This window comes from Molothrus ater, chromosome 1, assembly GCF_012460135.2.
Source record: "Molothrus ater isolate BHLD 08-10-18 breed brown headed cowbird chromosome 1, BPBGC_Mater_1.1, whole genome shotgun sequence".
NCBI classification, from domain to species: domain Eukaryota; kingdom Metazoa; phylum Chordata; class Aves; order Passeriformes; family Icteridae; genus Molothrus; species Molothrus ater.
The window spans coordinates 41965283-41979289 of NC_050478.2; the positions used below are offsets into that span (position 1 = coordinate 41965283).

Sequence of the window (14007 nt, forward strand, 5' to 3'; positions counted from 1 at the left end):
AAAAAAATCTGTATACACCTGACCTGAAGCTGAACCAGAACTAAAGCCCACCTCTTGCTCAGCAAGGGGATCAAAACAAAGCAGTCGTAAAGTAGGAAGAAAAGATAATTGTTAACTTGTCAGATTCAATTGCTTATTGTGAAGCAACATAAGCACTTCCAAGCTATAGCAAACCAGCAGATGTTTCTCTCTTACCTCTCGGACTTCATGGAGCTGACCAGATCTCTGGCTCTTTGCTCTTCGAGCAGCTGCAGGGGATTTGTGATGTGTGATGGTTACAACAGTTGGCCCACTTTGATTTGTGTGTTTCTGGCCACTGGGAGATGCAGAATTAGCTGTCCCAGGTGGCAGCAGAGATGAGCTTCTACTTCGTGAGGATGAGATGCTCTAGAACAAGCAATAGGATTGTGATATTAGCAACCTTTACACAAGCAAAAATTTACAATACAGGCTATATATTTTACATTTGTATTGTTCTACTTTTCTCACAAACCTAATCTGCAGGTGTAACTGATTTATTCCTTCTGAACCAGATGCACGGCTCAGGAGATGCTCTTGGAAACATTAGAGCTGTTACCTTTGTTTCTTGGTGTGCCTGTATAATTGGTCTTTGCAAATATCTTCACAAATTCTTACATAATAATATGCTGCTTAGTTCTTACAATCCTACTTTTTAGGAAAGCTTAGGAAAGATTTTGCAGACAGAATAACAACAATGCCAATACAAATATTTTTCATGAAACTGTTGACCTACAATTCACCAAACTGGTGTGAACAGCAAGAAAGAAAAAAAATCTCAATGCTTTCATTTGATCAACTTCTGAAACAGTGTAGTATTGTTCTCAACATCAGAGGAGGTTCAATTTTGGCAAGGCCAATCCACACACCAATTAAATATTAACATTTGAAACAAAATTTGTCTTAAAGAAATCAATGCATTTTGGAGTAAGCTTGGGATAAACCCAATATACAAAAAAGGCCAGAAATTAAATCTCCAACAGTATCTGCAGTATGAATACTTTTAACATACAACCTATAAAATCAGTCAGGACACTCAATTTTTATCTAACCATCTGTCAGTGTTGCTGTCTCAGTTTGCTCTCCACAGACCTCAAACACAAGGTCCTGGAGGTCTATAGGACACCAATTCTCAGTCAAGCTCAGATGGGCACCAGATCACCCTGGGAAATCATATATAAAAATGCAATATAAAAAAGTCTTTCCCTTCTACTTGAACTGTTGATTGCACCTGTAAGGTTAACACTGAAACAGAATAATTTTTACCTCATGAAACACAAACCAATTCAGAGAGTAACATTAAGCAGCACTTCAAGACAGTGAAGAAAATACACAGCCCCATGACTAAAACACCTTTCCACCTCTTCTCCAAAATCTGCACAAATAACAATGGCAACCTTGCTAAGACAGTCACCATCAACACCAGGTACTTCTCCTCAGCCTGCTAACAAAAGTATTCCTATACAAAAGTATTCCTACACAAAAGTATTCCTTGGGTATAATCTCTCTTCTTATACCTTCCATGTCACTTTTTGCAATTCTGTGGTAATCTGAACAGGTTCCAACTAGAACTGCAATTGAAGTCAGGCCCCATGTTACCACCACACTGACTGTAAAGGACAAGGCAGATTATTTGGCACTGCCAAGGAAGAGGAGTGAAACAAGTAACAAAATCCCATTGCCACCACCACACAAAACTAGACTTTAGACTTTTTGAAGGCTTAAAAAATGGATTATCACATTGCCATTGTGCAAAGAGCTGCTAATCTCATAGAAATAATTATCATTCTGTTGGTCTAGATTTAACATTTACAAATGCTTCCAAGAATGATGGTCTGACTGTTTTTGAAATTAATATATTCTTTGCTACCATGGCCAATAAGATTACAATAATAAGCATATTTTAAAAAAATATCCACCCTGGCTGATAAATCACAAATGCATTAAAACCAGATTTGACTCTAAGGCAAAAAAGCAGCACGAGGTGTAATTTGTCAGAAGGGCACAGAAGGTTGCTAGGTTTATAATTCATCTTCCATTTGAAAGAGCTTAGACTTAACTACAATTAAAATAAGAGCCAGATGAAAAGGTATTTGGGAGAAAGAAGGGGATGAGGGAAACTGAATTTCCTTTTTCAAACATATATTCCACAGAAAAAGGGTGTTCTGAGTATATGAGTGAAATATACTTCACTAATGCTTGTTCTTCAAACTGACTAGTATCAGAATACCATCTAAACTAAAGTTAGGGTGTAGAGGTAGAACAAGATAATTTTTTTTTTTCATTGAAAAATCAACTTCTCTTTTAGGTTAATAAAAGTTGATTTTGTTTTAGAATGAAATCTTTTGAGATTCACTGACATTTTAGTATCATACTATCACAATAATAAAAATACATAGTTGCTACTTTCACATAGCTAAACAGATCCTAACAGATCAAACAAACAGTTTGTCTGCTGCTCAGACTAACAGCAGCCATGAAAAACTGAGTTTCCCCATTAGATTCACTTAAAAAAAAAACAAACCCAATTCTGTGAGAGGTAAAGTTTTGATTTTCTTGAGGGAGAGCTATAGATCTGCACGTAAAAAAAGTTAACACAAAACATATATGGAAAAATCCATGCACTGGTTCAGACTGTGGGACCACAGTGCATTTAAGATGGCTTTTCCTAAGTTTTGCCAAAGTATGTAGTAGCTCACAGCAACTTCTGGTGAACAGTCATTTAGAGCATGGACTATGGGGATCAGTGGAGCAGGAGAGAAAAATTAGAAAAAACAGTCCATCTCTAGTTTCAGTAGTGGGTGGTGCTCAAAAAGATTGTGCTGCTATAGGGACACAAGGTAAACCCAAGACCCTACAAGCACACAGCCTGGCAAGGGCTGCCCATGGATCCACTGCCTGATGTGCCTGCCACTCAGCTCTGTTGTGTCAGAACCCAGGACATTCCTCTGCCTGCCCTGGGTGATTTGAGACCCTGGCAGGGGGCTCAGAGACCTTGGCACGGAGTCAAAAACACCTGTGCCTTCAATCTTAGCCCATGGAAAAAGTTACCAACTTTGTGTAAAGCTTTATAAGCCACAAGAGTTTGAGTAGAATGTTAGTGAATTTATCACAGGGTGAAAAAGTAGAATTTTGGAGTCTTAGAAAGGGGGTTCAGGAGGCAAGATGGAGGGATTTGGGTATGTCCTGTCCTTCCTCTTGCTTCTTCTTAGCCTCCACCTTCTGCTGTGATGGTGGCACTTTTGGATTGGTTTAGAGTAGAGACAAACTGTCTAACATAGGTGATAGGTATTGGAAAATTATTTTTTGTAAATATTTATTGTAAATAAAGTACATGTAGTTTTAGTATAAAAAGATAACACTGCCCTGAGGGCGGTCAGTGTGTGCCTCAACCCGACCTGCTAGACAGACCTCAGCGGGTCAGAAAGACAATGTATTAGATAAGAGAAAATAAACAACCTTGAGAACCAGATCTGAGGAATCCCATCTTCTTCTTCGGTCTCAGGACTGGGAAAAAGAGACTTTCTAACACCTCGGGGTCATCTCGACACCAGAGACCTCGGCATGTTGTAGGGCAAGGCATGGAGCTTTGTGATCTCCAGGGAGAGACCACCTCTGCCAGTGAGCCTCCTAGAGCCCTTTGCTTCCCCTTGCAGCACAGAAAAGTCACCAGTCCTATAGAGCTCATCCAGTCAGGGAGACTGTCAATCTGGAATTCACACATACATGGTCTGTGCAAAATATCAGACCTAAATATATTGGTCCACAATCAGCTCCTACAGGTCTAGAAGCAACCTCTCCTCATCTCTTTGTCTTCTTTACATCCTTCATCCACCTACAGTGACGCAACATTTCCAAACAACATGATAGAAAATTCCACCAGCCCACAACACAAATACTCCAGCACCTAAATTTGGTATTATTCTTTAGAGAGCATCCGTAACATACAAACTTTAAATGAGCTCAGCACCAGGACCTCCAGCTACCCATGAAGCTCTCTCTAGGCACGCCTCAATGACAAACATAAAAATTTTGTCACAGCCAGTATGCATGTGAATGTCTGCAGGAGGCAGTTTTTGGAACCACTCAAAACCTTTTCAAGTTGGACTAACCTGTCACAGAGAACAGCAGCAGAGTACTGTGCCTGCTGCATCCAAGAAAATGGGGGAAGCATCCAATTCCTTCTGACAGCTTCTTCCTGTCACTGCCAGAAGAAGACTCTCCAGGAACTGCACACTCAGCCCCTCAGGCACTTTTGAATTTTACAGTACATTGTCAACACCTATGTCCCAGCCAAATACTTGACTCCTCTTTCGCAGAATTTCTTGAGATTCAACACTGGGAATGACAAGCATCCTTTTTGCATTTGACACACAGCTGTGCAAAAATCCAAATTTTCCATTTCTGGTAAAATGTGAAAATCTATGTGAAGTTTTCCACTGCTAAAAGCACTCTAATTATAAATCATACTACAACAGCCATTAAAGTCACTCTCAAAGGAAATCAAAGCAATGACAGTAACTGATGGGCCTTCATGCCTAATCCCCTGCTCTTCCCCCAGCACTGCTCGTATGACTGATCTGCCCCTCTAATTATTATCATACCTCATTTTCTTTGGTCTTGCTGCTTTCTGGCTCGCAACTAAATAAATAAAAAGAGAGTGAAAAGTCTGATGAAAGGAAAATGTAAGCTCTTCAGCATTAGTAATGCACAGTGCCAATAATGAGTCAAGGAATCCACAGGCTGAAGTATCCCAAAAGGACTGCAAATTTTCTTTCCTGAGGCTACACCTTACCATTGCACCAACATTTCACCTGCTAATAAAATGAAACCAATAAAAGAATAATAAAGAAGCTAATAAAAGATTAATTTGTAACTTGCATTCATATGGGTTTTATGACCTAAAGCTAGCTAAAGTATGCTTAGCTAAAACAGATTTGGGTTAAGATTTTTATTTTAATAGCTTGTCCATCCCCAAGATAAAAAAGCAGTATAATGAGTGCTTCCATTTGGATATCAAAAATCCTAACAATTAAAATAATGGAATTGCAGAACAGTAAGTTCGAACTATACTAATGTTTTCATGACTCATTCTCCCAGGAGATTGCCCTTCCTGTTCACAAAGAAGCTGAAGTGTTTTTCACCATTTACCAGAAGCAAACAATTTTGTTTATTTTTGAAAGTAAATGCAATTTTCCAGAGATCAATAAAATAACTTTGAAGTGATTGTCATATCTGCTTATGGTTGATAATCATCATTTTCACAGGCACTTTGCCACAGATGTTTTTCTCTGAATAATAATTACCAAAATGACACTCCTTTACTCCTCTGCACATATACAGCACAGAAAACCAATCCCTGCATGAAGCTTGAGAGTTATGGGAAGTCACACACTATCAGAAAGTAATTACAATTTTGAGATACCACCATTCAGTGTTTTAATTCACATCTACTTCTTTTCCAATGCATCCTAAGTAAACAAACACTGATAAAAGATAAACCTAGACACAGTTCTGCTTCATTTACATTATAATCATTCACAAATATTAAAATGCAAATGACAGAATCTACATATCATCCAAACTTCAACACTACACAGGGACTAGCTTATGATGTTTTGCATATTCCTGTCAAGCACCACTCTGCAGTACTAACTTTTCTGATAGAATATCATACTGTTTCATCATCTTCAGTAAGGCAATATATGTCTTTTTTTAAGCAAGAGACTATGATAATCATTCTATCATAAAATCTTCTCTTCATCAAGAATCATTTGAGCATGTTCAATCCTAAATTGATTTTCTTCCATTTCTGTAGAAATATTTTAGAAGCAGTGACCAACTCTTATTTTCATGAAGCTTCCAAAGGGAGGAAAAAAGATGTCAAACAAAAACAACTATCAACAGCCAAGCACTGCTTCCCTCTCAGCCCCACTACTGTAAGGATTTCAGTGCATGCTTTAATTAGAAATGCCATTCTTTAGTTGACTTCCATAGGTCAGGGATGAGAAGAGGAAGCAGACAAGCATACCAACAGAGGGAACACATGAAGCTCAGAAGGCAAAGCAATTTGACATGCATAGAAGAACCAAAATAACACTAAAAGGGACTTGAAATTTTCACCAATTTAGCTTTATGGAAAGTTACCATGCAGATGTTAAATATACTCAGCCAATGATCCACTTAAAAATGTAAAGGTATCTCTGTGGCCATTCATTACTAAAGCAAAAAGAAACGTGATAAAACCAAAGATCCATGATAGTCATTCTTCCAGCTGTGGAGAATAATTACACCTCTGCCTCATAACAATATGACAGATGTGTTAAGTTTGAGGTATTACTGCTGGTGCTGTTTACATTATAGCCAAACTGCTACTGCAGTTGATACTTGACAGGGGCAGGTTTGGACTTTTTTTCCCCACCATTACTCCAGGGAGGTAAGCCAGTAGAGAGCCAGAGCCAGAGACACACATTCCTCAGAGAGCTGGTCAGAGAGCTAAGCTCTTTTTAGTAGGATGCCATTTTTTCTACTTTTGATGCCCAGGTTAATCCAGAACTGGAAACATGACAAAGCCCACACAAAAGGTGGCAGCAGAAGGAAGGGAATTGGATTGCAACCTACAGCTGCAAGAAATCAGCAAATGAGTTCAGCTTAAAGATGAATCCACATCATCCAATTTTAAGCAGCTAGCTCACTGTGCAGCTCAAAACCAAAAAGCTAAAACAATTGAGAGTCTGTCTCCTTATTCTAACACAGACCTAAGCTGAAAGTTACCATCTGAGCACAGAAGTGACTTCACAAGATAAAGGTTCTGTTCCCTGATACAGAACCTGTATCCCTGTCACATTCCTGATACAGACACACTGAGATATACAAGGGCTATATGCAAATCCAGCAACCAGTCCACACACTGGCATTAAGAGCTGGTTTAAAAACCTGTGTTTGTTTTCAGTAGTGCTTTTACAGCCACCATCATTAAACAGTCAAGAAAAAAGGAAGATGAAACAGAAGAACTAAAAAGCTTGTGACAATTTCTGGATACAAAATTATTCTTGGAAGTTACCACAAAAATTACTCCTAAGCCTACTCTTTCTTGAAAGCACTTTATATCACTGAATGCAAATTTGACTAATGTTTTAATTAAAGCTTGTACAAAATATTCACTTAGAATAGTCTAAAAGAGCCAGCAATCCTATCCAGACATAGATGATTTCTTCCAAAACAGTTGATTTGGCACTTATGGAGGTTGAACAATCTGTAATTAAGTGAAATGAGACTTGTATGGGAATATCAAGAACATTAAGATTACGTGACAACATGGGAATTATTTGCCAGTGAACACTATTCTTTTACTGCTTTTTTTTTATCATTACCATGTAAAATTTAATTAAAGTCAGAGACTTAGCTTGAGTTACATCCACTCATTAACTGTACCGCTCACCTTTGGACCATTCATTAGGACACAACTAAATTTAGTCTTTAGTATACAACCTTTTCTTTCTTTTTTCAATCACTTCTCTATTTAATTTCCTCCACCACTCCAATCCCCAGCTGAAGCTTTAAAAACAGTCATTCAGTAGCATTTTGAAGCAGGCAGTAGCTGAAAAAAAGAAAGTAAACTAAGTCTGATCTACCTCCAGTGCAGCCAGTAGGAATGCTCTTCTCTGAATATTTCACAGAAACGGTGACATGGCTTCAGCTTTGAAACACATCCTCCAAATTATCATGTTTTTCTACAAATTCCCTTCCAATAATATCTATTCAAGATTTTTAAAGTGTGCTCTCTCCAGTATGAATAACCTGTCGCTAACTTACTTTGCTGGTATTCTTGGAAAACCTCCTACTGCTTGCCTGGTTATCCCATTATTGGGTTTTTTCACATTTAAACTATATCCCACTTGCATAATAGAAAATATACCCCTCACTGCATATTTTTCACTTCCCATTCTACCTCATTCAAGTTTATGACTCCTCAAGAACAGCTAGAAATTTCTGCATCTCAGTATTCCTATGAAAAAGGTGAATTTAAGCTGCAGGAGAAGCTGGGAGCAAACATTCAGACTTCAACTTCCCAGAGGCTGTTCCCAGCAGAGACAGAGCTTGGATTCTGTTCAAACTCCAGAAGCTCAGAACACATGAGTATCTGCCTGTTCCTTACAGCATGATGAGAGACAGATAACTGGCAGTTTCCACTTACTACAGAGTATAAAGTATGCAGAGAGGGAGGAATAAAGAGATCCAACCTTGCTGACAGCAGAATAACAAATCACATCATGACAATCCTATCAGTGGTAGAGCTATTTTAACAAAACCCAAAAATACAGATTTTTGTGAAGTCCTCGATTATGCAAAAGTAAGTCAAGCATACACCCATCTCTGTGTCATTACAGACCTTTCTTTGAAAATCCAGACCCTAAGCTGAAACAGTAAGGCAGCTAAAAATAGCAGAATGCTATTTTATGTAAATTTAAAACACTTTAAAGAGCATGTTTCCACTCCTGTGCTAATAATCATTTAGTATAAAGAGCCACAAGAGAAAGAAAAAAAACAATACAATGAAATGAAGCAGTTCTTGCTTCTCGTATCTCCTACCAGGCAGTGAATATGAAGAAAGAAACTTTAAGAAAAAAAAAATTGAAAGCAAAAGAATAGAGATGTCTTTTTTTTTTCCCTTAGTTTCTGGAATTTCTGTGAAGAATTGTTACCTTGCAAATGATATCTGATCTCCAAAGTCTAATTATTGTAGCATTTAAGCTTTTGATCCCTTCCTTTTATAAAGAAAAGCAGAGAGAAATTTAAAATCTTACTTGCAGATGAAATTCAAGTTCACCGTATATGCGATACTAAAGCCACTTAAAATATTCTTCTCAGTTAGTATTCTAATACTGAGAAAACAGGAGGGGGAAAAGGGAAAAGGCATATTAAAAGTAAGAGATAAATCTTGTCACAAGAAAAGTTTCTAGGAACAGGTAAGCACAAAATTGCTTCAAGTACAGTCCACTTCTTGAGTAAGAAACAGAGTCATCAGTGATGTCATCTGAAGCACATAAATTCTGGACTGTTAAGTTTAAAAACACAGAATTTTATTTTCTGGACTGTTAAGTTTAAAAACACAGAAGATAGATATTCTCTATTTGCTTGTGACTTACAAAAGCAGAGAACTTAAAGTGCTTCAGTAACAAACATTTCAAGTGAAAAGTGACCTAGTTTGATTTGTAACACAGAGCTAAGAAGCATACTTTTCTTCAGCATTTCTGCTTTATACTCAACAGATTCAAGCCAATTAAAACATATCTATTCCAAAATACATCTATACTCCCAACTTCCTATGCCAAGTTTCTGTAACTTACCAGTCTTAAAGAAAAATGCAAGAACCCTCTTCCTACTATCTGAAATACTCTTCCATTTAGTTCCTCTGCTACATATGTCCACCACCCCTCAGTTAAGGAAATACTTTTATTTTCTTGCACGATGAGCATAGGAACAAAGAGCAAACCACAGCATTGTTGGTCACTATGCAAGAATACAAGTGGACCAGTGAGATGCTCCCCACTCTAAAGCCTTCTGTTTCCAAAAGTTGTGCCTTAGATCTTCTGTGGCAGAAACTGGCTGTGTATTTACCAGTCTCCTACTCATTTAGTCAAGACTTTCTAATAAAATTTTGCTTTTCAAATGCTTTTCAAATTCCTGAACACTTCTGGCTTCCAAAGCATCCCAACATATTCTCCACTTTCTATTTATGTCCTTTTGGTGCCTTTTTTTTGGTTTTTTGTTTGGCCTGTTTTCAACTCCTTTTTTCTTTGAGGCTCCCCATACCAACATTATTATTAACAGCTAAGCAATACTTCCTATTCAGCCACTGTAGAGCACTTACTATACTGATTTGCCCTTTCCATTCTCATCACCAGAAAAAAAAGACTACAATGAAGTCAAATTTCATCACACAGAGTTCATCCTGTACAGAAGAATAACAAATATGATGAAAAGTACTTCATTATCCCCACTCCAATTTTTCATTTCAGAAATGGAAGGGGACTGATAAAAGTATTCATTACAAGTATTTGACAGAGCTAGAGCAAGCTAAGTATTCTTGCTATTCTTCTTTTTCCTGATAATTTCTGAAATTTTGTTTGCTTTCTTTGGACCACTGCTAATTGCTGTTTACTTTCATTGTTGCAACACCAAGGTTTTTCTCTTGACACATGAATTAATTCAGGACTAAATATGCAGATACTACTCCTGTTGAAGGAGCTCAACATGGAAAGATAGTCTGAACAGAAATTACTACCAAGTGTAACAGTTTTTACCTAAAGAAGAAATATGATCCAAATTTCAGTTCCACAAAGATCAGCTTCAACTAAATTACTGCTATTCTAAATGAGATTTTGCTATTAATAGAATAATTTATCACAAGCAGGAAAAGCATAAAAATAAAACCAGTATTAAGAAATATAATGAAAATTAATAGAGCGTAGAAGCATAAGAATCAGTATGCCCATTGCACAAGTCTCCAATGTCATATATACTGAACAGCAGTTTTACCACCTCATCACAGTTATAGATGCTAAACATCTAAATGCTTTTAAGAAGTGACCAGAAAACATACTGAGGAATAATTCCTTGCTGGCAATTGAGTATAAAAAGTTGGCACCAGTTGGCATCCTGGTTGATTCAGCCACTCAATTAACTATGCACTTTACTAATTTGTCATAAACAGGAAAATGTTTATTTATTAGGATCGCCCAAACTGACCTATCCTGCTCATTAGTGACAAATGACAACTTGCTGCTTTTACTCAAAACCCTCTTAACATCAACCCACTAATGACAACAGCCAGCCATCCAGGCTATACTGTTCTTCACCTACTCCACCTAAAACATAATAGTTACTTCTCACTCTTAATTATTTACCTTAGAATCACTTTCCTTGTGATGTTTGGCACAGGATCGAAGCTGAGTTATCCAGTACTGTTTCTCCTTTGCATCAGCAGCTAGAACAGAAACAAGAAAATGCAAGCAATCACACATAAATCAATACTCTTTTGCCCAAGAGGTGACAGCGCAGGACAGAGGGGGAAAGATTAATTATTGAGTAGGATGAAGTATAAATCCTAATTTATGCTACATAAATACACTTAAGTTTTTCAGTGCCACACATCTAAACCTGTACTTAAGAGGCCAGTTGGAAGAAATAAGCATGAGTCTTCCTCATAGTTATCTCTTCCACGCGTTAGCAAAGGCAGAACTACCTACCTCAAGAAGACTACTTTGTTCAAAATTTTTCACCCACTTCTGTTTTATTTGTCTGTCTTTGTGAAGGATACACCACAGCATTTAAATCCATAAAAGCTCTACACTCAGGTTGTCAATCAGCTACCAGACAAGCTACCAGTTTCCCAGATACTTAAGTGCTTATCTTTTAATGGAGTTCAACTAAATCTCTCTCTAAACCCATGTCATTCACATGCAACTTAAAAACATAGGAATTTCCCACACACATCTTTAAAAACCAGCTTTAAAAACCATTGAAGAGTTTGACTGCTCTCAGATGGCTCCTGTGTAATATACTAAGTCTGTTTAGGAGAAAGGCTTTTGTTTTTCCCTAAACTACTACTACAGGAATCCTCATTAAGAATAGCAATACAGAGTTGATAATTTCAGTAAATATTTTCTCTTACTTCCTCTGCTATTGAGTATCTTAATGGTTATTGACTCAGCATAAAAATTGTTTACTGATTTTAATCAAATTCACAGACATCATTAAATTAAAAGCAGCATATTGTAAGCATTTCATAATTTCAAGTGATTGGAAAAGCATAATGAAACACAAGATGATTTCTAGCTGTGCAACTTTCAAAGCATTTTATCAGAAATTCTCCCTGGTTGTTTCAGAATTCAGTTCTGCATATGAAAGAGCAACACACTGTAGCACAGGGGACTCCAGCATGCTCAGTGCTGCTGGACAACTGGTAAACTGTGGTCAGAATAAAACTAAGAATACTTCTGTTACACTGCATTATCTATCTTTTCTTTTAGATAACAGGGTTTTTTTATAAATTAGCTTGACTTGGAAGCATCATGATCAATCAACCATACTGAAAATACCTTAAAATCAAAACACTGCCTTTTTTTTTTTCTTCCTTTTTGTAAATATTCCAAAGTATCTCCTATATACCCTGTATTGTTTGTCTTATACTTGGGAACAAGGGAAGAGAACATTTTATATCACAGGAGCATTCAATTACTCCAAGACTGAGTAGAACATAATATCTCAGCCACCCCTCACTGGCATTTTTCCCTTCTCTGACCCATCATCAGATTCATTACTGCACATTATCTGCAGGATGGCGGCAGAGAAGAACAGTACTAGAAAACAAATGTTATGGTGTGGAAGCAATGAAAGCACCTTCTTCTTCCTTTGGAAGCAAATAAGATACAGCATTCAATGAAAATGCCACAGTAACAGATTACAGAAACCACCTTGAGGTACCTTCCAGCCCTGAAAGTCTATACATTTTAAAGTCACATGTACTTAACTCCAGATTACTCCTCTATCGTGTTTTAAAATATACTGGGTAATAACAGAGCTGGATAGCCACTACTTTCTGACAGCCCAGGGAAATGAGACATGAGAGAAGAGATGCAGAAGTGGGAGTGGAAGAGAAGAACAATTCAGCAGGCACTGTGAGCAGCACTGTACCTCTTAGCTTGTACATCTCTCCATTAGCAGAGTAGACCACCATCATGTGTGGCACTTCATCACTGGGCGATATTATAGCTCCAGCTAAAGACAAGGCTCCTCGTGGCTTTGGGCTCTGGTTTTTAGTTTGTTCATTCATGAAATACTGCAGAATCCCCGTCTCAAAGTCCAGCACAAAGTACCTGTTGAAAGAAATTACAAGCATACAGTATTTCCACAGAAGCTTTTCATGCATTTACCCAACAAAGGACACAGATTGATCTTAAATCAAGATCATAAATATACAAAGAAGGTTAAAGTAATTTTTGTAATTACAATTTTATAAGGTACTGTTATTAGGCTTGGTTTTTCAGGGGTAGATGATCTATTCCTTTATTCATAACACAAGCCATTTCACAATAAACCAACACCTAAGACTGAAAGATCATACAAACAAAAAATAAACTAACTGGGTTGCCCAAGTGCACTAAATGAAAGTGAAGGCATTTCAAAGTTGGTGTGTCAGCCTCAGGAGTTGAAAACATTTATTTTTTCCCCACAGATGAACCCTTCTTTCACAATAGCACAGATCCTAAATTTCATTTCCCTCTGGAAATCTTCTATGGTATCACAAAGAACAATTATTTAACACTAACCCTTGACCAAGAGGGAACAGACAGCAGCCTCCTGGCTCACATGAAGGTCAGTCTACTACAATCCTCAATAGCCTAGACCAAAGATCACACAAATGCAGGTAACCCTCCTTAGCTGCTTCTAAAAAAACACCCCTAACAATATGGCTAATCCCACTAACATGGGCATTTGTAACACACAATATTTGCTACTGTTCCTCTAAGAGAAGATTACCACAGGTCATATGAAGTTGTGTAAAATATTCCAAAAACTGTGGTTATTTAGACTTCTGTTGCTTTGTCTATCCCAAACTTGCTCAAGTTACCACATTTTGTCTTCACAATATCCCCATATTGAGAACATCTCCATCTAACCTTCACCATCACAGATCATTTCCAGGATTATCTTCACAGCCTGCTCTTCTCTTTATTCATGCCAAATAAGCCTGGACATGATGCAAGCAGCTATTGCCTAAGACTTACTGAGTTTCAGACATTTTGCTTGGGACCCCTTCCTTTGCTGCAGTTATGCTTAACTCTCTACTGCCACTGCCTCCACATCTGAGCAAAGATCAAATTCTCTTTCAATTGTTACAGATTAACAACCCTGTCCCAAAGAATTTTAAGCTAGTGCACCACCACACCCTTCACTTCTGCCCTGACTCCATCTCCCACAAGC

The 14007-nt window shown here is 37.6% G+C and overlaps 1 protein-coding gene across 1 annotated transcript in view; it reads right to left on the reverse strand.

Annotated features, from left to right (window-relative positions):
- OSBPL10 (oxysterol binding protein like 10) overlaps positions 1–14007 on the reverse strand; it is a 111714-nt gene that overhangs the window by 68521 nt on the left and 29186 nt on the right. The window contains exons 2-4 of the mRNA XM_036378629.1: positions 12718–12899; positions 10929–11008; positions 196–387 (exon numbers count right to left, since the gene is read on the reverse strand). Of these exons, the coding sequence (XP_036234522.1) occupies positions 196–387; positions 10929–11008; positions 12718–12899 (454 nt within the window). The remainder of the gene's footprint in view (positions 1–195; positions 388–10928; positions 11009–12717; positions 12900–14007) is intronic.